The sequence below is a fragment of the Manihot esculenta genome, chromosome 7 (genome assembly GCF_001659605.2).
Source record: "Manihot esculenta cultivar AM560-2 chromosome 7, M.esculenta_v8, whole genome shotgun sequence".
In the NCBI taxonomy this organism is placed as follows: domain Eukaryota; kingdom Viridiplantae; phylum Streptophyta; class Magnoliopsida; order Malpighiales; family Euphorbiaceae; genus Manihot; species Manihot esculenta.
Window position 1 is genome coordinate 30,982,915 of NC_035167.2, and position 22,508 is coordinate 31,005,422.

Below are 22,508 nucleotides of genomic sequence, written 5' to 3' on the forward strand. Positions count from 1 at the left end.
TTGAATTCAAACTGAAGTATTCTGAATTATATTTAAATTAAATATTTAATTTAATAAGTGTAAATTTTATTTTTATTCAATATCCAATAAAATTATTGGATAACGTTATTGTCGTAGAGTTAAATATCCTACAGAAAATTGAGACGTGCTTGAAAACAGAAAATTATTGAAGTGGATGATAACAACGTGCTATTAATTATAATTAGTTTTTATTAACGAGAGTTTTAGGTTTAATATTTTTTATAATATAAATAAATTATATTTATAGATATATATATTGATAATCTGTTATCCAGAAAATAAGATTTTACAATGAATTCTATAAAATTAAAAAAAAAAGTTTAGATTTAGAGGATAGTATTTCTCCTTTTATATGTTTTCTTTTGTCTGCTAGTGACGTGTAACAGAATGTGCGTCATTGGGCTACCTGTCCCTGTCACATTGATATGGACGTACGAGGAAATCAGATCGTTACCCCATGCGTAACGGCCTCTGATTCTCCCTGGACACGCATGTGGATGGTCCCACAAGACGAATGGGTTGCATTCCTTCCTGATTCCGAGCTGGACCGGAAAATAAGGTTAAGATTAGGCTCAGAGGAGATCTGTTCATTGGGTCGAAAGAGCTGGGCCGGCCTGATTGAAGAATCTGACTGGAGCCCGGTCTTTGAGCTGAGCGGGCTGGACCTGACTCTTGGAGTAGACTTAGAAGTCCTCAGATTATGGGCTGTCCTAATGGGTCTGGCCTTAGACGGGGCGAAGAAATCCAGCGGTCATCTTATATTATATATATAATTATTATTATTATTTAAAAATTTTATATATTACTTTTTATTTTTTTAATGTTATTTAATATTTAAATGTGTTATTTTAATAATTTTATGGTATAAATTTTATTTTTTAGAAAAATATATTTAAATTTTTAGTATTTATATATAACTCAAAATTTAATTTTTTTTTTATTTATGTTAAATTAATTTAAATAATGAAATAATTATCTACTTAATTTATCATTCACTATAAATTTAAATTCAATTATAAAATTATCATTCACTTATAAATTTAAATATATATAGATTTCAAATTTTATTAACTTTAAATTAATTTGAATAATAAAATTATTATCTACTTAAATTTTAATTATATAATTAGATAAATGTAGAATTTACATATTATATATTTATAATTAAAATTTTTAAATATTAAAATTTATATTAAATTCAATAAATTATTTTTGTTATGATAAGTAATTTAATTCTTTTAAACTTAAAACTAATAACATTAGAAATTAATTTTACTTAGTATAATAAGCTTATAACAATTATTAATTATAACTATATTAATATTTATATTATTTTAATTTACTTATAAAAAATATTTGTTAATTTTTATTATAAATTATAGCCGATCAGTCATTACAATATGTATAAAAATAAATACAATAATCAGGAGAAAAATCATTATCAAAAATCTTAATTACAAGAGATTAGCTCGACTTTTCTCAAGTTAACTTCTGATGTTATTATTATTCTTTTTTTGAATAAAACGTGATAACTGATGGGTTTTATATCCTGAATCGAGTGAGAATCCACGAAAGCATATCAGATTTAGAGTTCGAAATGCTTCTAGGCAGACCTGCCTCGCAGTCTAAGTCTGGGCTCCGGTATACATGACAGGTCGGGTCGCTCGCGAGCCCAAACTCGGCAAAAAAAAACTGGTCCAGTGATGGGACGTGGCAAGAAACAGGTAGACTCGGTCCCTTCGCAGCTTGTTCGCATACGTACTAGGGGAATTAAATGGTCGCTTAACATAGATAAAGGGACTGACGCCTCTATACGTACGGGTAGCAGAAAAACTGTTAGGCGTCACTGGCAAGTAAGAAAAAAATAATAAAAGAAAAGGGACACCCTTCTTATAGGACAAACTCACACACACGTACTGTAAACCCTATTATCTGAATCTCAGAACATCTAAACGTAAACTTCATTAAATTTCAACAATGAACAAATCAGAAATATAATTAGGAGGTGCTTCAACCAGGCGCGAAATGCCATGATTAGCTTAAGCAAGTGTATGAACTACACCATTCGTAAACCTACGAACAAAGTTAATAGAAATAAAAATCATCTCTGACATAAGAAACTTACAATAAAAAAAAGAGTACCAAATGATGACAAATCCTGATAATTGGGACAGCTATAACTCGAACCGAAAGTTAAGCGTTTGATTCTACAATAATCGAAAATCAACTATCATCTTTAAATCAACTTAAAACTTCTCAAAAAGCTATAATTTCAACCGTAAAAGTATCAAAATTATCAAGAATTTATTGTTAACGTACCGCATTAAACTAATCATTCTCTCCTCCTAAGACACAACCCACTCCCAAATATAAAAATTATGCAGTATTAACATTTAGCTTAAAATTCTTTTTAAGTAGCAGTATGAAAATTTTTTTTTTCACCTTATTCAACAATAATAAATATAGTCGCTAAATTTTAAGTAATTATATTATTATATAAATTCAAATAAAAAATAATATATACCAACAAATTATAATACTAATCAAATTATGTTATTATTATTATTATTTAATAAAATTGATTAAAATTTACTATAATAATATAGTATAGTTAAAGAAATAGAAAAAAAGAATGGGAGAAAATAATAAATTTTAGTAGATTTTTATAAGGCGTAATGAATGAGTCCTATTATATTTAAATTATAATTTAATTAGTTATTAATTACTTATTTTATTAATTTTCAAATTACTTATTATCTTAATAAATTTTAATATTTTATCTAAAGATTTTTAAATTTAATATTAAATTTCTTTCATCAATTTTTTTTTAAAAATATTTAAAATTTTTAATATATTTATTAAAAATTTTCAAATATATAAAGTTAACGTCTTATTAAGTTTTTGTTGCTTCGAGTTAAAACAAATAGATAATATGATAATTTTTTTAAGTATTTTAAAATTTTTTAAGTATATAAATAATATTAAAATAATTCATATTTAAAATTAAAATAGTGTTTAAAATTAAGATAATCACTTTACTATCTTGTTTTTTAATTATTAATTTGTTGATAATCATTTTGTAACCTTACCATTTTTATCTTTTAAATTTGAATTTATTATCTAATATTTCAATATTATGATAATTATTTTAATATTTTAAAATAATATTTAAGTTTGTTAGTTAATAATCTTATCTCAAAAATTTCAATTGTTTTAATTTAATTATCATATGGTGATAATTTTATAATAATTTAATTTATTGTTTGATTTGTTAAAAAAATCAAAATTTTGAATGTATGAAGTGGTTGAAATATTTAATATAATAATTATTAAGATATATTTAAATATTAATTAATTATCAAATAAAATCAGTTTTTAATTATTTAAGTCATATTAAAATTACTAATATTTAAACTTAAGATAATCACTTTAATATTTTATTTTTTAAAATTATTATTTTTTAAATCAGTTTTGCATGAAAAAAAAAAACAAAATGAAGGAGGTCAAGTGAGATGAGCATAACAGAAATTTGATAGGCCGACGACATGGAATGCAAAAGTCAAGCAGAATGAGCTTGACTCGCTCCCTAAACGACAAAATCTCTCCTCTACTTTCCCAACATCTTTGACCTCTCCCTCGTTCATTTCCTAACCATTAATCATTCCTCTTTCTCAAACCAAGATTTTTTTAACATTTTATTTTATTTCAAATTTTTTATATAAAAAAATAAATTTTTTTTAATTAATATATATTAAATAAATAAAACTCATTAATTTAACTTATTTAATAACACAAATTTTATTTATTTAAATATTATTTGATTAGCAAAAATTTCTCTTATTTAACTTACACTATTAAATTAATTCTTTACTTTTTATATTTAAGTGAAATAATTTATTTAATTGAGATTTAATAAATTATACTTCACTATTTAAATTTAATAAAATTATATACTCTTTATATTTAATAATTAAATAATAAAAAATAAATTTTATAGTTTAAATATATTATTGCATAAATCATAAACATTAATTTTTTTAAAAATACTTTGAACAATAAAAAATATTTTTTTATTATTTAAAAATTTTAAATTAATGACGATATTAATTATTATTTTTAAATTTGTTCATAAATAAATTACTTTTAACTAAATAAAATATTATTAGCGGTGGATGTCGATTTAATTTAAATCGGACCATTTAATTTAATTTAATTTTTAATTAAAATTAATTTAATTTAATTTTTATAAATATTAAAATTTTAATTTTTAATTTATTTAATCGAATCCATCTCAATCTAAATACATATTTGTTAAAATTAGAAATGGAGATATTTTTTAGGAAGACAAGCTTAATAAATGATACATCCCACTTGCAAAACCTGGCACTGTCCACAATTAATTGATCAAACTTTTGCCTTAACGAGCCTCAAGTGGATCAAATTTGCCTACTGCAATTATTCAATTGGGTAAGGTTAAGCAGAGTTTTTGCTCTGATGGTAGGGGTGAGCAGTATTCGGTTTAAATCGAAAAAATCGATCGAACCGAATCGATTTGAAAATTTAGTTCGGTTTTTTATATATTTTGGTTCGGTTCGGTTTTCAATTTTAAAAATTTCGGTTATTTCGGTTCGGTTTTAATCAGAAAAAAATCGAAAAAACCGAACCGATTAGTAATAATAATATATTTTTTCAATAATATATAGAAATTAAATCATATTAAAATTAAAATATTTTAATTAAATTTTAAAATATTAAAAATAAAGTGTAAAAAATAAAAAAATTATTAAAAATCGCAACCAATCAAACCGAATCGAATCGAACCGAATCAGACCGGTTCGATTCGAGTCGGTTTCTGATCAAAATCGGTTCGGTTCGGTTTTTATAAACACTCAAATTTCGATTTTCGGTTTATTCAGTTCGGTTCGATTTTGAACCGAACCGACCGAATGCTCACCCCTATCTTATGGGAATGATAATTATTTTAAATTAAATATTTATATTTTATTATGGGAATGATAATTATTTTAAATTAAATAATTTTTATATAAACATTTAAATTAATAGTTGTTAAGTTTGTATTTTATATAAGATAGAATTTTTATTTTTTAAGTCATCTTTATCATTTAAAATAATTTTGATATATTTCTTTTATGAAAGAATTAAATCCTTTTTTATTTAAATTTTTTTAATTTTATAATAAATAGCAAATGTATACTTATGTAATAATAATTTAATATATATATATATTTTTCCATAAGTGATTCTTACCGAGCAATGCTAAAATTGTGGGGCAAAAAAATGAATAATGCGAAAGTTCAGGGAAAAAAGCAAATAATAATTTTATATTTAATCAATTGAATTAATTAATGTTGGCCACTTGTGTCCTTTTCTCTCTCTTCTGTACAAGCAAACCAAAGCAGACGTGCACTCCCGCCTCTCTTAAATAGAGACCTTTTGAGGTTTCCCTATTAAAAATAAAAATTAAATTAAAAATGGATTGATTTAATTTTTTTTATATAAATTCCATTTTTAATTTATTAAAAATAAAAATTCAAAAAATTTTCAACCATTAAATATAATTAAAGTAAAATCAAATTGAGATCGAAATTCTATATTTATAAAAAATAATTTAATTTTTTATTTAAATATATTTTTTATTAATTTTTTCAAGTGTCCTAAATATAAAAAATTTAAGCCAAATTTTTCTTGAAAAATATCTCACATGAAATAAACGAAACTTTACTGTGTGCTTCAGTGCTTGTATGTTTTCTTTTTTTCGAAAAAAAAAAAAATCCCAAGCTGAGACTTTACTGCACAGCTACCAATGGGCAAAGAGGGAATGGTCCCCTTCCCCTACGCAGGGAGTCCACGTTGTGGGTCACTGGACTTGGCCAAGTGGGGATGATAATTGGCTATTGTCCGTAAGTTGACCTTTCCTAGCTGAGGTTGCTTTGGACACCCAAGTTGACTGCCAAATCAATTTTATTTATTTATTTATTTGTTTTAAATCTTGGTTTAATTAAATAATAAATTTAATTATGTTTCGATTCAAAATTGGTGAAAGCACATAATTGAAATTTTAAAATTGGAGTTCTAAAATTTTTTTAATTAGAGTTAAATGTAATCAAATTAGTATATATGTTGATAACCGCTGGATTTTACCATTCTGATTTGAGGCTGGACTTATGATCAAAGTCTTTTACTCGAAGGCCCTTAAGCCTCCCAAATAAATTAGGTCCAGCCCGCTCGGTCTTAAGACTGGACTCTCCTAAAATCTCTCAATCGAACCGGTTCAGTCCTTTCGGCCCTAAAATTAGACCTCCCTTGGGTTTCAGTCCTAATCTCACTAATCAGCCCAGTCAGAGGAGAAAAGGTAGCCAATCCATTCATCTAATGGGTCCATCTGCATGTGTGTCATGAAAAAAATTAAATGACCGTTATACATGGAGCAGAGATCTGATATTCTTATACGTCCGTATCCGTAGGATAAAAATCAATGACGTGAGACTGTTACACGTCACGGATAAACAAAAGAAAAAAATAAAAGGAGAGAATCATTTTCTTGTCAAGCTAAATTCACAAAATCCCTTATAAAATTCTATTTTCTGAATATCATATTATCATATATTTTTTAATATAAATAAATTACTCTTTTATCTCTCTTAATTTATTTAATATTAATAATCTTTCTATTAATTAAAATAAAATTAAAATTACTAACCATAGTCAACGTACCAGGCTGGCTAATATTTCAAAAATAAATGTGATAAATACAATTTGGTAGTTTTTGATTGCTTGTTGACTCGGACTAACTAAGCAATAATTTATCCAAATTATATACATATATAAAAATAAAATAAATAAAAATTAATTATTTAATTTTTATAATTTAATAAAATTAACTATTTAACTCCTTTATTTTTAAAAATACATTAAATTTTTTTATATTTTTAAAATTATCAATATTTATAATTTCAAAACTAATTTATATAACTTTTAAAATGTATTTATTTAGTAATTTTAATTTAAAAATAACAATTATTTAATTTATACAATTGTTGACAGAAATTAAGTAATTAATTATATAAAAAAATAAAAATTATTTAGTGTAGTAATTAAATAGTTAATTTCGTTAAACTAAAAGGATTAAATAGTAATTATTCTAAAGCAAATGGCAGTATTATTGACTATCAAAATACTGAATTTATATGAATAAAAATAATTATTGGACTAAATAAAAAATTTTAACAGTTATAAAAAATTCGTAAAATCTATATATTTGCGTGTTAAATCCTGTAGAATTTTCCACATATTAAGTAATTGACCAATAACGCTGACATTTATTATTTATAGCTAACCTACAAGACATTTCAGCATTAATAAATGCTATCTTAATTTAAAATAGTAAAATTTAAATTATTATTGATGTTATGATTTACACTGGGCGTATAAATTTGATTGGGGTAATATGTTTCTTTTCTTTTATTTTTTTTATTTGCTGTTTAACTATATTTTTATATTACAGTATTATTTATTTTTATTATTCAGATTCATACGTATGGATGCGTCAAAATTTCTCTTTATATCAGACAGTTATTTAATTTCCTCTGACGTGAATGCTAGCAGGACTGCAAAGTGACTGAATTCACTTTCTTACTTTATATCATATCACCGGGCTAAATTTTATATGGATAAACCCGTGCATGTAGTTGATCTAGTTTGCTTAAGAAAAGACGTACGGCGATTAATAATTTAACATAAATTGTTTTAACCCATTGCTAAAAAAATTATTTAAAAAATTAGTTTTCAATTAAATATTTGTTTTTTAACAGATGTGAACTATCTGTCCAATTTATATATAAAAAAAACCCATAAGGATGATTAGAAATATTAATCTTCATTATTTGGGCATTTTATTAATTATAAAAATTCAATATTTATATTTATGAACTTATTTTCTATATTTTAGTTAATATAAAAAATTATAAAATGTCCAAATTTTTAAATTTTGTGGTTCTACCATAATTAAATAAATTATTAATTAGACTATAAACCTTTTATGATTATCCAATTATACTCCACTTTAATGAGACCGTTAAAAAGCTAATGGAATAGAGAGAGAGAAAGTGGGGAGAGAAAATCTTGACAAAGTGATTCGATGAAGAAGGGTAGCCAAAGAGGTGTGCTTGCATGAGAAATAGATTTATGTTGATTTTGTGCTTAGGCGTTGTTATTTTTGTTTGCATTTTTTGTTCTCATTGAAAATGATTTAATTAAAAAATATCATGTATTTTATAAAATTAAATTCTTTAATTATTTTTTAAAATTTGTTAATTATTTTTAGTATGTATACTGTATAGTGCTATAATTTTAATTATATATATATTTAATCACTATAATTTTAAGTATTTATACTATTTAATTTATTTAATTAAAGTTGTAATAAATTGAAAAAATTAACTTTATAAAATACAAAAACATTCTAATTTAATGATTTTAAAATATAAAAAATTAATAAATTTCTTAAAAAATTAATAATTCTCAAATTTTCAATGACAGTAATTATACTTGACTCCAAGAAGATGGAAGCTTAAGAGAAAGTTTGAAATAGAAATTGACGGTAAAGTGAAAAGTGATGCATGCATATCCATGTTGAGTTGTTGAAATTGAAAGATCCTCAGATTTCCATTTGCCTTGTCACGTCCACGGCAGTCTCAAATTTACGGGCTAATTGTTTAGTGTGGTAAAATTTACATATTAGTCTATATATTTTGAAAATAAAGCAATTTAATCCTTTTAATTAAAAAATAATAATAAATATCAATATATTATTTATAAAAAAATTACTATTTAAACTCTATATTAATAAAAAATTTATTAATTAATCTTTTAATTTTAAAAAAGATATTAAAACATTTTTGTCTTTTTAAAAAGTCTACTAATTAACACTTGGTAGTAAATGCATCCGAGCAAATTTGAGAGATTTCAAATTCTATTATTCAATCCTTAATTTTTAGTTAAAAAAACAAGTCTACTAATTAGTCAAGTTGATAATTTTATCTGTTAAGTGTTTTATTATTTAATTTATATAATTTGAAAAAATTTTAAAATTAAGTGATAAAATTAATATTTTAAATATTAAAAAATAATAATTAATGAGAGATTATATTAAAAATAAAATAAAATATAATTATAATAGTAAATTTATATGTTATTATAATAAAAAAGTAAAGTGAATAATAATTTAGAATAAATAAAAAATAAATATTGAGAAAAATTATAGGATTAAATGTTAAGACTTATTTTGATAGTTTATTGGGAATAAAGTAAAATTAAATAGAATTATATTAATCAATTTATATATTAAATATATGTAAAAAAATAAATTTAAGATAAGCAAAAGAAATAAATAATAAAAATTATGGATAGAGTGAATATTTATTTTTAACTTATAGGGACTAAATTTTAATTTTACAAATAATTTCCGCCCTCCTTTATTTTCTGTGTGTAATGTCTTTGTTTCATGTACTTAGTTTTTGTTTTTTTTTTTTCGTTCAAACTTGGAATAAAGTTGAATGGAGACACGCTTATCCACTCTCTCTCTCTTCTCTATTCTCTCATACTCTCTCTGAAATAGTCAAAGTCTTTTTTTTCTGCAGTTGCTCATTCCACATAATAATTATTATCGGATTATAAATATATATATATAAATTCCTATATACTCTTCTATAACCAGACACAATCTCTTCATCTCTTCTGCACTTATGCAGGAAAATTTGCAGGGAACATAATAGAGGTTTGGATACGTAAGAGGTGAATTAGCCAACAAGTCCTTTGAAATTTTATTGGAGAGTAGTCTTTGAATCAAGAAGCAGCTTTTTGTTACCATGTCTGATACTTCTAAAGAACGTTCTCTTGGGGAGACGCCGACATGGGCTGTTGCTGTGGTCTGTCTTGTGATGATTGCTATTTCAATCTTCATCGAGAAAGTGATTCATTTCATAGAAAAGGTGTGTGCGTGTGCTCTTACATACACTTTAATCTTAGTACGTTGATGTTCTTTGGTTGTTGTCTAAAGAATATTTTCTCTGCAACTGAACTTTTAGAGCAGGTTTAGTTTGTTTTAGTTCATTTACCTGAATTTTGCTGTGTTTTTTCAGTGGTTCAAGAAGATACACAAGCCAGCTCTTGTGGAAGCTCTTGAAAAGATTAAAGAAGGTGACCCTTTTTAATTTTTTTAAGTCAACTTAGATCTTGCCGGTTTATGTTCATCAAGAGCTAGCTCTCAGTTTTTAAATTGTTCTTTTTCTGCAGAGCTGATGCTTATGGGATTTATATCTTTGCTGCTAACTGTACTACAAGGTCCTATCTCCGGAATCTGCGTTTCGGAGAGTATTGCATCCACCTGGCATCCTTGCAACAAGAAGAAGGGAAACAGCAAGACAGAAACAGATTCTAGTAATAATCGTCGAAGACTTTTTCAGTTCCTAGATTCTGGAGCAAGTAATAGACGTGTTTTAGCAGCAAAATCTGGGGATAAATGCGCAGACGAGGTATATAAACTATCATTATTCCTAACAGCCGAGCTTCAACCGGCCTAAATAATTTTGAACCCTCTTTCGTCTGAGCCCCGAGTAGTTTTGGACTCGGTTATATAGTTTAATTGTGTAACATTGGTTGGTTTTGCAAATGGTTCAGGGTAAAGTAACCTTAATATCAGCATATGGGATTGACCAGCTCCACTATTTCATCTTTGTATTAGCAGTTTTCCATGTTCTCTACTGCATAATCACATATATTTTGGGCAGAACCAAGGTAATGGAGTACCTAGTATCTCTCAAATGCTCATCTCTTGTCTGATGATGAACTCTTGTCCCTTAAAATGCTTTAAATATTTGTGCTGCAGATGAGAAAATGGAAGACTTGGGAGAACGAGACAAGGACAATTGAGTACCAATACCATAATGGTAATAGCCTTCTTCAAAGTTTATGAATATCTGGGAAATTATGCATCTCAGGCTAATTATTGAAGGGATTTTGTCTTGCAGATCCAGAGAGGTTTAGGTTTGCAAGGGATACATCATTCGGAAAAAGACATCTGAAGTTATGGAGCCGTTCGACAGTTTTCGTTTGGATTGTAAGTTTTCGACTGATTACCTGAAATTATGGAGTTGTTCTGGGAAATAGAGTTTATCTCTGGACTAGAAATTTATGGTTGTCTGAATTTCAGGTGTGTTTCTTTAGACAATTCTTTGGATCAGTCACCAAGGTTGATTACCTGACACTCAGACATGGATTTATCATGGTAAGTTTAACATATAATACCCGATTACTCCGAGTAATAATACCAAATTCTCATCGGTACTAAGAGTTGCAATGTTCTGCTATTTTTTCGTTTCAGGCACATTTACCACCCGGAAGCGAAACAAGTTTTGACTTCCAGAAATACATTAACAGATCACTTGAAGATGACTTCAAAAGTGTGGTGGGGATCAGGTTGGTGCTGCTACCTTTTAAGCATTCAAAGGCATACATTACATGACTTTGGTTGATTGATTCTTTCAGAATCCTAACCTTAATTCGTGTCCTATGCAGTCCACTCATATGGTTCCTTGCCTGTTTGATGATGTTAACCAGCACAAATGGTAAGTTCTAGTTTTCTGCTAAATCCCCAGATGTCAGAAAAAAATGTTATATGATTCAAGAACTCATAAAAAAAATTTTCTGTTTGTTTCAGGTTGGTATGCTTATCTGTGGTTACCATTCATCCCCCTAGTTGTAAGGACAAGTCCTTCCTTTATGTTTGATTCATGCCTGGTATTTAGTCTGCGAGAATGAGGAGCTCATACTCCGAATTGGGAATTTTTTGCAGGTAATTTTGGTAATAGGGGCTAAGCTACAAGTGATCATAACTAAAATGGGGCTAAGGATTCAAGAGAGAGGAGATGTAGTTAAGGGTGCTCCGGTGGTTCAACTGGGCGATGACCTCTTCTGGTTCGGTCGCCCACGCCTCATTCTCTTCCTTATTCACTTGGTTCTCTTTCAGGTACTTGCAAACTCTCCCCATTCAAAAACACAGCAACTCTATGCCTCATTTTGCTTGTACTTACTCTTTTTGCATTTTCAATTTCTGCATTGCAGAATGCATTTCAGCTGGCTTTCTTCATTTGGAGTGTGGTAAGCATTCAAATTAAGAATCATTCATTTCTTTCAATTGTGCATTACAAGTTCAGATTCTTAAATACTAGACTATTTTATCTTGACTTAGCTATTTTTTTGCCTTCTTTTTTCAGTGGAAAATTGGACCTGACTCTTGTTACCATGATCGCATAGAAGACATTGTAATCAAAGTCACAATGGGGTGAGTTCTATTACCATAACATCGGCTTCTTTTCACTTGTTTAAATCGATTTCGTAGCTTCAAGCATTCCTGACATAACCGAAAATTGTAAACATTTCAGGGTCATCATACAAGTTCTCTGCAGTTATGTGACTCTGCCTCTGTATGCTCTAGTGACACAGGTGAGCAATTTTTCTATTAAACTCTTGGCATAACTGTAACATTCCCAGCTTGTCGAAACCACACACATCGTCCGTTATGGTAGCGTGTTACTCGTGAGACGAAGTGGAGTTGCACGAAACACTGACGAACCACAAATACTATAGTGGAACACTAATGTTGTGCATGATATTGCAGATGGGTTCTAGCATGAGGCCAACCATCTTTAACGACCGAGTAGCGACAGCGCTCAAGAACTGGCACCATACAGCCAAAAAACATGCTAAACACAGCAAACATTCTGAGTCTCATACACCAATGTCAAGCAGGACAGCAACTCCAACATACGGCATGTCGCCTGTCCATCTCTTGCATAACTACCGTAGCAGTACTGCTCCTGATAGCTTGCAGAATTCTCCAAGAAATTATAACTATGACGCAGATAATTGGGACCCTGAAGCACTGAACACAATGCAAAACCTGGAATCTGATGATTCCTCTCATGACAATGAACATCCTGAGGTTGAGGACCAAATTCAAAGCATTCAAGTTGAAGAGCCAAACTCAAATTCAATATTGCAATTGCCTCAAGGAACCCAACATGAAACTGGTTCAAGGGAGTTTACATTCAGGAATTGATGAAGCATACTTGGAATTAAGATTATTTTGCAGGCTAAATCTTGTTTATTGCAAGTGTACATTACTTGTACATGAGAATACAAGGAGAGGAGAATTCTGATGGGTTTTACTCCAGCCGAGTAGTGCAACTACCATAAGGTTAAGCCAGTGATGGAGGCTGAAATAATTCAAGATACCAGATTTCTCGGATTTCTTTTCTCTTGTTTTTATGTATTTTAAGGCATCACATTGTATTTGTCTTATTTTTATTTTGAGATCAAAGATCTTGTATTTATACTGTAAAGTACTTCTTTTTCAATAATTTTTTTTTTTTCAAGAATTAGGATTCTGTTAGCTTGTATTTACAATTTTTGTTCCAATATGTGAATAGATCAGGCCCAACACAGAGGAAGAGGATCTAATAGGGAGCCAAAAGAAATAGATGCAAGAAGCCAAAAGCCATACAAATCAAATTAACTGAAATTATATGACTAGAAGTCTAAGCAACGATGACAGATAAACTGCATTTGGCCCAACACCCCCACTAGCTTCTCATCGTTGTCCCCAACTTCCAATGTGAAGCCATCATCATCATACAACTGCAAATCTGAAAAATCCAAAGGTAAAAGATGGTTGATAAAGGAAATTTATGATTTCAAATTAATTATCACTAAAAGGAGACTAAATAAGAAGATTCAGAATTCGGATTATGTTTCAAAACAACAAGAGAAGAAGAGGAAGTGGTAGGACTATTAGAAGAAATAAACAGAGACACTAGCTTTATCGGATAATAGCACATGGACACAGAGCTGGAGGTGGATTTGAGCTTTGGATTTGGGTTCGTCCATTTGCATGAAGGAATCCCATGTGGAGGGAAAGGAGAGGAAGTTAAACTCCATGGATTCACTAGCAAGCTAAACTTTAGAGATTCAAAAATGATAATGGCTTCCCAAACCCCAACAACCCGGCTTCTATTTCTATGGTTCCAAATTTTTACATCCTGAAAATTATGCTTATGGAGGAATTGGGTTGTAATGGGGTTGTCTTCTGTGTTTATGTTTGTACTCGGTAGATCTTGTGCAGAATAAGAATCGTGCGAAGAGTGTAAAATTTTGTTTGTCTTTGCTGGAAATTATGTTTATGGATATTGGTGGAATTATATGTTGTAATGCATGTGTATCGTTTGATGAAAGGCCTCTAAGAATATTGTGTCACCCATTTTTGGTGGGCGAGAGATTAATGGTCATAAGTGGTTTTTTAGGAATTTCAAAAGTTAACTAGAGTTTTATCCTCATTTCATATTTTATTAAGGATAATTTTAATTGATGGATATTCGATTTAGTCCAATAATTTAAAGATTAAAATATTTAATTATATTATATTTAAAAAATTAAAAAATAATTTTTAAAAAAAAAATTTAAAAATAATTATTGGTAATTCTCTAAATTTTTTAAAAAATTATTAATTAATTACTGTTTTTTTTGAAAGCATTTAATTAAAAGTTTTTATATTTTATAAAATAAAGTTTTTTAATTTTTTTTATAAAAAACTATTATTAATTTATTTTAACTTTAATCGAAATTATTAAATAACATAAATATTTAAAATAATTAAATTAAATATTATATATAATTAAAATTATAACAACTAAATATAATAAATAATTTGATGAAACTAATGATTTTTCTGATAAAATGATTTTAAAATTAAATTTTATAAAATATAGTGATATTTTAATAGATTAATTTTAAAATAAAAATAAATAAATTAATTTTATAAAAAATTAAAAATTTAGTAATCATTCACTCTAAATTTTAATATATATGAACAAAAAATATTATAAAAATAATATTTATTTTTGATAATAAAAATACATATAAAGTCATACAAATAAAATTAGCCGACAGGTGCTGGTCAGTTATCTTTTTAATTAACTCTAATTTCAGAGTTTTTTCTAAAATTTTATTTATTATTTATATTAATATTTTAATATTTATTAATTGTAAAATGTTAATATTCAAATAAATTTTAATATATTAATAAATTATTTATATGTATAAAACAAACATAAAATATTTTATAAATAGACATATTAGTTATAATATTTATTTATTTTGTATAATAAAAATATATATATAAATAAAAAAGAAAATATATTTTATTAACAATCACATTTTTAAATCTTTTATATATATATATATTTTTATAATAAATTATTAATTTTAGAGAAATTTATAATTTAGTCTCTAAATATTATCATTATTAACAAATTAATTTCTGTATTTTTAAAAATTTATTAAAATATTCTTATCTTTTCATTTCGTCAACAAAATAGTTATTCCATATATTTTTTTTGTTAAAAATATAAAAAAAATAAATTACCCTTTTTCTCATTCTCTTTCTCATTCTTCTTCCTCATTCTCTTCTTCTTTTTCGGTTCTTCTTTTTCTTCGATTTTTTTATTCTTCAATTCTCTGATTCTTCGATTCTTCATCGTTTTTTTCTTATTTTTCTTTTTTGAGAAGGAAGAAAAGGATGATTGACTATTTTATTAATGTAGAGAAATGATAAAATCTTTTTATTAGATCTAAGAAAAAATAAGAACATTTTTAATAGATCTGAAAAGAAATAAGAACTTTTAATAGATTTCTAAAAATGTAGGGATTGATTTGTTAATAACGGTAATATCCAAAAATCAAATAAAAAATTTTATTTGAAAGCAAATTTGAATTTTAAAATTTTTTTCTCTCATCTACTTTTAATAGGAAAGAAGATAAAATGACTATTTCGTTGAATGAAAGAAAATATAAATACGTTTTAATAAGTTTTTAAAAATGTAAGAATTTATTTATTAATAATAACAATATCTAGAAACTAAATATTAAATCTTTCTTAATTTTATGTATATTATAATAATAAATAATCATCCATTTTATATATTAATAGTAACATTAAACATAATTTATTAAACAGTTAAAGATATTTTAATTACAATTAAGATCAACTACTTAGTTATTGACTATTAGTTGTATTCAAACCGTTAAACTAAACAGATTTTTAAAATACTTCCAAACTATAGAATCTGAACCAAATCTGCAGCATGCCGTCGCCATTCGATGAAAATCTTCAAGGGAGAGGGGTTGAGATTGACAGAGGAGCCACGCAGGGAACAACACTAGGAAAAGCTTCCCTATAAAACAATCCGAGAGCTCCCAATAGATTGAGAATGGACCCAAAAGCATTAAAGTAAATACATGGTAGCTAGAGCTCCAACAATCTAATTTTCTTTTAGCCTTTTAGGGACCAAACACCAACTAAGACCTTAGCAGTGGCACCCTGAGCGCTCCCGAAATAACCATCCACCAGCAATGACAATACAAGCAAACCATGTAGAAAAAATCTCTCCATCTTTTGGATTTAGTGGTTGGACTTTGGTTATTATTGAGCAATGAAAATTAGAAGCTTTAAGATAAGAAACAATAAGTGTGATAGCTCACTGGTGCTGAAATTTGATGATCTAACCTAAATTGATGTTTGATTGATGCCTTAGTATTGGTTCCGTTTCCAAGTGAAACAGTGCAATTTTTAGAGATAGATGCTGTTGGGCCAAGGCCAACTAGCTTCATTCCTTTTTTTTCTTTGGTATTTACCTTTCACAAAACTCATTAAATTTTTTATAACAATTTAATTTTTATTTAATAAAATAATTTTTCTGTTAATAAAAAGGTAAAATTATATATTTTTAATGACCAAAATACCTCTTTAAATGGGCAATATTTTTATAGTAAAAAATTTATTTTATCTATTATTTTAATAATAAAAAATTGATAAATTACTATTTTAATTTAAAAATTGATAAATTTGTGAGTTTTATCCATTATTTTTCTTATTTATTATCTAATATAAAAATTATTATTCTGTAAATATAAAAATTTTTATACTTATAAAAATCTAAATAACCAAGTATAAAGTTTTTTATATTTATAAAAATCAATTTTAATTTTTAATTAAGTATAAAATTAATTTTTAATTTTTAAAATCTGTAATTTTTATATTTACATAATATAGAAATTAATTTTTAAGAAAAAAATTATTAATTATTAATTTTTATACTTACAAAATATTAATTTTTATATTTAAAGATTTACTATAATAACAAATAAGAAAAAATAATGGAAAATTCACAAATTCACTAAAAAATTAAAATAGTAATTTCTCAAAAAATTTTTTACTATAAAAAAATATTATCCACTTAGAGAGTATTTTAGCCTTTAAAAAATATATAATTTTTAGTCAATAATTAACAAACAACCATATGCATTTTTTTTATTAAAAGAATAATTATTTTATTAAATAGAAATTAATTTTTTAAAAAGAAAAAAATTAGAGGGTAGATAATATTATCTTTTGGAGAGAATTACTGCTTGAGTATTGAGTTTTTAAAAAAATTATTAATTTATTATTAATTTAAATTATTCAATTAAAATATCTTTATATTTTATTATTTAATTATTTAATTGATTTAAATATCCAATAATGAAAAGCTAAAATTATATATTAATATATAAGTTTTATTATATTTTAAATAATTTTTTGATATTTGGCTACAGCTTAAAAAAGTTATTACTTTTTATATAAAAATAATTATTTCTGCTCATTTATTACTTTATTTTCTTTTGTGTGATTTTTAAAATAAACATTCCTTGAACTTTATTAAAGAAAAAAAAAAAAAAGGAAAAGGCTTCTGCTTGAGCAGAGCGCGTCTTGTGGCTCTCTGTATTATAATCTCTCGCTCTCTCTCTCTCATCGTTTTCCTTCTCCACGGACTAATCGACGCAACCTCCACAGCAACCGCCGACCACCATCACTGCCGCCACTACCTCTACCTTCTGAAACAAAAAGGGAGAATTATTACCCCAAATTCGTCCATCCTTGATTCTATTCCCGTGAAAATGATCAACATCTGCTAAAAAAGTCATTGATTGATCGCTCGGATATCAGCTGTTGATTTTGATCAGTAGGGTAGATTAATTCTTGATTTTGTAATCATGGAGATGAGGCCAAATCCCACGGTCGATAACTCGCACCAGCACCAGTATCAGCGCCATGCACCTGCGACTCCATCGAAGCAGCCCGCTGCTCCTCCTAACCCGGTCGATACTTCCTCCGTTTCTCAGAGGTTGTTTTCTTCAATTTCTCGTGCTTAGTCCTAGTGGACTTGTGAATCTTTTTTGTTAATGTTCTTTTTTTCTGTTTTGCAAAAAAATATTTTTCTTGAACTTCGTATTTTGTTTCCAAGAAAATTTTATAAAGAACAAGATAAAAGTGACAATAATAATAAAAGTAATTTTGGTGATATATGCTGTTGTTTCATGATACAATTTCTCATGTTTTCTGATTAAATTTTCAGGTTACAGAAGGAATTGATGTCTCTCATGGTATGTCATAATCTTTTCACATTTCTTGCGTCTCAATTTCTTATATATATATATATGTATATGAGAGAGAGAGAGTAATAATTTTGAGAACTTGCTGTTTTCTTCCCATTGTAATGGTTCTCTTTTTGTAGAAACTTATTCATAATATAGTATGAATTATGCGCATATCTGTCAGTTGTATTGGAAATAGCTATTCTGGAAAGATATGTAATCAGATGTCTATATAGAGGTTATATGTATAATTTCTGAAACTCAACTCGAGTTCTATTTATTGCCATGTTGTCATGATGGCATGGGCTTATCCAAGAAAGTTTCTTCTTGACTGCATTACTTGGATAGTTTATATAATATTTTTGGCATGCCATTTCTCTTTTGTAAATTTTTGGGATGAATTTGCAATTCAATTTGTTGTGTGTACATTGTGGGAATTTTCTAGAAACAGCTTTCGCAAGCTAAATGTACATTTTTCTGTCTTTTCCCAAAGCTTTAGCCGGGAAGAGTATATACTTTTATGAGCATTAAACAGTTTTTATTTGTGCAGATGAGTGGAGGAGATCTTGGTGTGTCAGCATTTCCTGAAGGTGAGAGTATCTTTACATGGTGTGGAACAATTGAGGGTGGAAAGGGAACTGCATACGAGGGTTTATCATATAAGCTTTCTTTGCGATTTCCTCTGGACTATCCCTTTAAACCACCACAAGTCAAATTTGAGACAAATTGCTTTCATCCAAATGTTGATCAGTATGGCAATATATGCCTAGACATACTCCAGGTACAATCAATGTGGCAGTAGCCTTTGTTTTTAAGCTTTGTGCTCATAGCTTTGAGGACACAATGAGAGAACTATTTTGTGGTGTATCGTGTGACATAGATCACTTGCATAGGATGATGAAGAGGTTGCCCTAAAATTTAACTCCGCAATCATAAATAGTTTCTTTGTGAAATGCTTCATACAAAAAAGGTTCTTTTAGTTGTCAGTTCATTAACTTTTCAATAATTGTTGAATAAACCTTGTCACGATTGTCAAAGCTAAGTTCTGCCCTTATTTAGCTGGAACAATGATTATATTTTGTTGGCTGCTTAATTGCTATTTTAAATTTCTATATATGTTTTTTCTTGTGATACTGAGGAAAGCTTTAATTTATGTCTCTTAGGAGAAGTGGTCTTCAGCTTACGATTGCAGAACAATCCTTTTGTCCATCCAAAGTCTATTGGGAGGTCCGTTTCCTATTTGTTGAAATGTTTGAGCTTTGTTTTTGTTGATGTCTTTATCTGATCATTTAGTTCTTGTGCAGAACCTAATCCAGATAGTCCTCTTAACAGCTATGCTGCAAAATTATGGAATAATAAGGAAGGTTAGATGTATATAACACTAGAAAGCTCTTTTTTTTTTTGTTTCATTTTTTTCTTGCTCGTGAGGATTTCATGCCTTCTAATCTCATTTTCTTCTTCTATTAAAAATTAAAAAAGAAAGAAACATGTTGAGAGCTCATATAAATATTTTGGTTAGGCAATTGATAGCATGCCAATCTGTATTGCTGGTTTGTGGATTGGGCTACTAAAACAAATCCTTTTATTACTTGAGCAAAAAGAATGCTATCTCTGGTTTCTGCTATTTCTATCTGAGCTTTCTCCTCTCTTTTGTTGTCGTTAATTGGGGATTATGTTCTCTAAACAAAGACTTAATAGACACAGAAGAGTCAAATCAATGCTTCCTAGCCTACGGAAAACTTGGTAGTACCAAACATGATAATGGTATGATAATATGAGATGATGACAACACTGCAGTTCCAGATTCTTATCAAAGACTTGTATTATTTGATGATGCCATGTAATTGCTAGAAAACATATGACACAATTATGTTTCGTTTCTGTGAGGGAAGATGGTGTAGGATTTAACTTTTCCATTTTAGGAAGTAATAATGGCATGTGGGTACAAATTGAAAGAGGGTGTTGTTTTTGGTGCAGAATACAAGAAAATGGTCCACAAACAGTACTATGCTGGAGAAGTATTTGAGAGCTGATCTGCAGAATTCTTATAACTGATGACATCTCAAATCCTTGCTTTTGCTTGTAATGTTTCAAGTGAGGTCTTGAGCGAGTTCATATATTTGTAGTTCTCCCTCAAATGAAAACTTGTCATATGAAACAGATGCTATTGCATATAAATTTGTCTGTTTCTCTTCACCTCTGATCAAAATTGGTTGATATTTCTTTGATGTAACTGCAAAATAAACTCATGCAAAGAGTTGTAAATTTTTCAAAATCAAATTAAAATATTTCAGTTCATTTGTACTTGTGGAAATCATTTATGTTTGTGATTGTTTATGGATTGTCCTGGCTGGATACTCATACTTGGACAGGGTTTTTGTGTGAAGATCATTTACGTCTGTATTTTCACTTGGACAGGATTTTTCTGTTAAGAAAGACTTTCGTCTTCACCATCGTTTGAGGCTCCTATGGAAGATTTTTTTTTCCCCTTTACTTCTAATAATGGTATAAGTTAAATTTTTTTTATATGCATGTTATGCAAACATAGTTTTTGATTTGACTCTTTAGTTTTCTGAATTTTGGTATATCATTATACTTGGTTTGAGCGAAAATTTTTCAGTTCAAGGTTTTTTTTAGCTAATTACCATTTTGATTTAAAATTGTATATACAAAATTAATATGTATAACGAATATAAATAATGTGCGACATGCATAAAAAAAATATATTAAGAATAGTTTAATGAAAGGAAAGACAAAATTGCTAATTTTGGGAATCTGGAACCTTTTTCTGTAAATTAATTTATTATTTGACAAAAAATGATGTGGGAGGCTCTCAGTAACGTTGGGATTTCTTAGAAAATTATCACAATCTGATGATCCCGCGTATGTTTTGCAAAAGTTTCTAGGTATTTAATAGTACACTATATATTTTGCACTATCAGTCTTAAATTTACTTTAAACTATAAATACATTGATATATACTGCAAATAATAAATTATTATTTAAATTTATCATTAATAATAATAATAATCCGACACATCATATGAATTGTAAATTTAAAAATCATCATACTTTTTCGACTAATTATACTTTTTTATAGTCGAAGATTTTACTCTGAATTTAAATGGGGTAAAAATATGTTAAAACATTATATACTTGTTAAAAAAAATCGTGAGATTATCATAATTTCATCTAATCCGTGAGAATTGAATATTAGGTGACAATTGTTAGAATTTCTGGTTTATATTGATATATAAATATTTTTTTCGCATTGCAATATTTTTGCATCAAAGTCTAAAGGGCAAACATACAACATAAGGCTGAAGGCCTGATTTTACAAAGAGAACACACCCAAAGAGCAGCCCAACCCCCTTACTGCCAACCCTTGCCTCTAGAGCGAGGAGGTTCTTCCAGCAGATCACCACCAAGAGAGAAGCCACAACCACAGGAAACACCATCCACCATGGGCCATTGGAAGGGGAACTCCATATCACCAAACCTTGCCTGGCCGAGGCCGATCAGGCTAAAAGCTACTCCAACCCAGCCAACTTATTTTCCACCAGAGAGGGGAACAACTCTACTATCAGCTGTACTTGCCGCACCCCGAACAAGGCCGACAAAAGATAGCAAAGTAGGCAAAACAAGGAGAGGTTACGCCCAACACTCGCAGTCTCATAATAGCCAGGGAGGGAGCGATTTCTGCTCAGGCTTCCAGTGCCATCACCAACTCTCCATGGCTCTCCTTAAACGCTGAAGATAATCGGAGAAAATCTAGAGCCAACAAACCTCTCCAAGCTGAGCCCCAAGATCTCAAGGAAAAACCCCTACGACAACAGCTCAGATCTAGACCACAAGGCACTCCAAAGAAAGCCCATCTCCTGAAGAAGAGGGGACCATCATTCAATGAGAGAAAGCAAACATATACAGGAACTAAGCCTTCC

At 27.9% G+C, this 22,508-nt stretch overlaps 2 protein-coding genes across 3 annotated transcripts; both read left to right on the forward strand.

Moving 5' to 3' along the window:
* The first annotated feature begins 9,698 nt into the window (after window positions 1-9,698).
* On the forward strand, window positions 9,699-13,478 carry LOC110619604 (MLO-like protein 12). Of its 2 annotated transcripts, XM_021763112.2 has the most exons (15): window positions 9,703-10,031; window positions 10,182-10,239; window positions 10,336-10,574; window positions 10,720-10,836; window positions 10,928-10,988; window positions 11,070-11,158; window positions 11,252-11,326; window positions 11,423-11,517; window positions 11,617-11,666; window positions 11,759-11,799; window positions 11,894-12,067; window positions 12,163-12,198; window positions 12,315-12,382; window positions 12,483-12,543; window positions 12,719-13,478. In XM_021763112.2, exons 1-15 carry the CDS (start codon window positions 9,909-9,911, stop codon window positions 13,157-13,159), a joined length of 1,728 nt encoding a protein of 575 aa, XP_021618804.1. In that variant the 5' UTR covers window positions 9,703-9,908; the 3' UTR covers window positions 13,160-13,478. The 2 variants fall into 2 exon arrangements, with proteins under 2 accessions (XP_043813912.1, XP_021618804.1); XM_043957977.1 differs by lacking the exon at window positions 12,163-12,198 and having other exon boundaries at window positions 9,699-10,031.
* A 4,374-nt stretch (window positions 13,479-17,852) lies between these two features.
* LOC110618395 (probable ubiquitin-conjugating enzyme E2 C) lies at window positions 17,853-20,871 on the forward strand. The gene is made up of 6 exons (XM_021761516.2): window positions 17,853-18,317; window positions 18,549-18,576; window positions 19,118-19,348; window positions 19,731-19,794; window positions 19,872-19,931; window positions 20,545-20,871. The coding sequence occupies exons 1-6, from the start codon at window positions 18,187-18,189 to the stop codon at window positions 20,598-20,600; spliced, it is 570 nt and encodes a 189-aa protein (XP_021617208.1). The 5' UTR covers window positions 17,853-18,186; the 3' UTR covers window positions 20,601-20,871.
* The last annotated feature ends 1,637 nt before the right edge of the window (window positions 20,872-22,508 follow it).

Bases quoted from the DNA above. Each gene is read 5' to 3' on its own strand.
- LOC110619604 (XM_021763112.2), top strand. From the start codon at position 9,909: ATGTCTGATACTTCTAAAGAACGTTCTCTTGGGGAGACGCCGACATGG. The intron at 10,837-10,927 runs GTAATGGAGTAC...TTTGTGCTGCAG, and splicing joins ATATTTTGGGCAGAACCAAG to ATGAGAAAATGGAAGACTTG. The intron at 11,518-11,616 runs GTTGGTGCTGCT...TGTCCTATGCAG, and splicing joins AAAAGTGTGGTGGGGATCAG to TCCACTCATATGGTTCCTTG.
- LOC110618395 (XM_021761516.2), top strand. From the start codon at position 18,187: ATGGAGATGAGGCCAAATCCCACGGTCGATAACTCGCACCAGCACCAG. The intron at 19,349-19,730 runs GTACAATCAATG...TATGTCTCTTAG, and splicing joins TATGCCTAGACATACTCCAG to GAGAAGTGGTCTTCAGCTTA. The intron at 19,795-19,871 runs GTCCGTTTCCTA...GTTCTTGTGCAG, and splicing joins CATCCAAAGTCTATTGGGAG to AACCTAATCCAGATAGTCCT.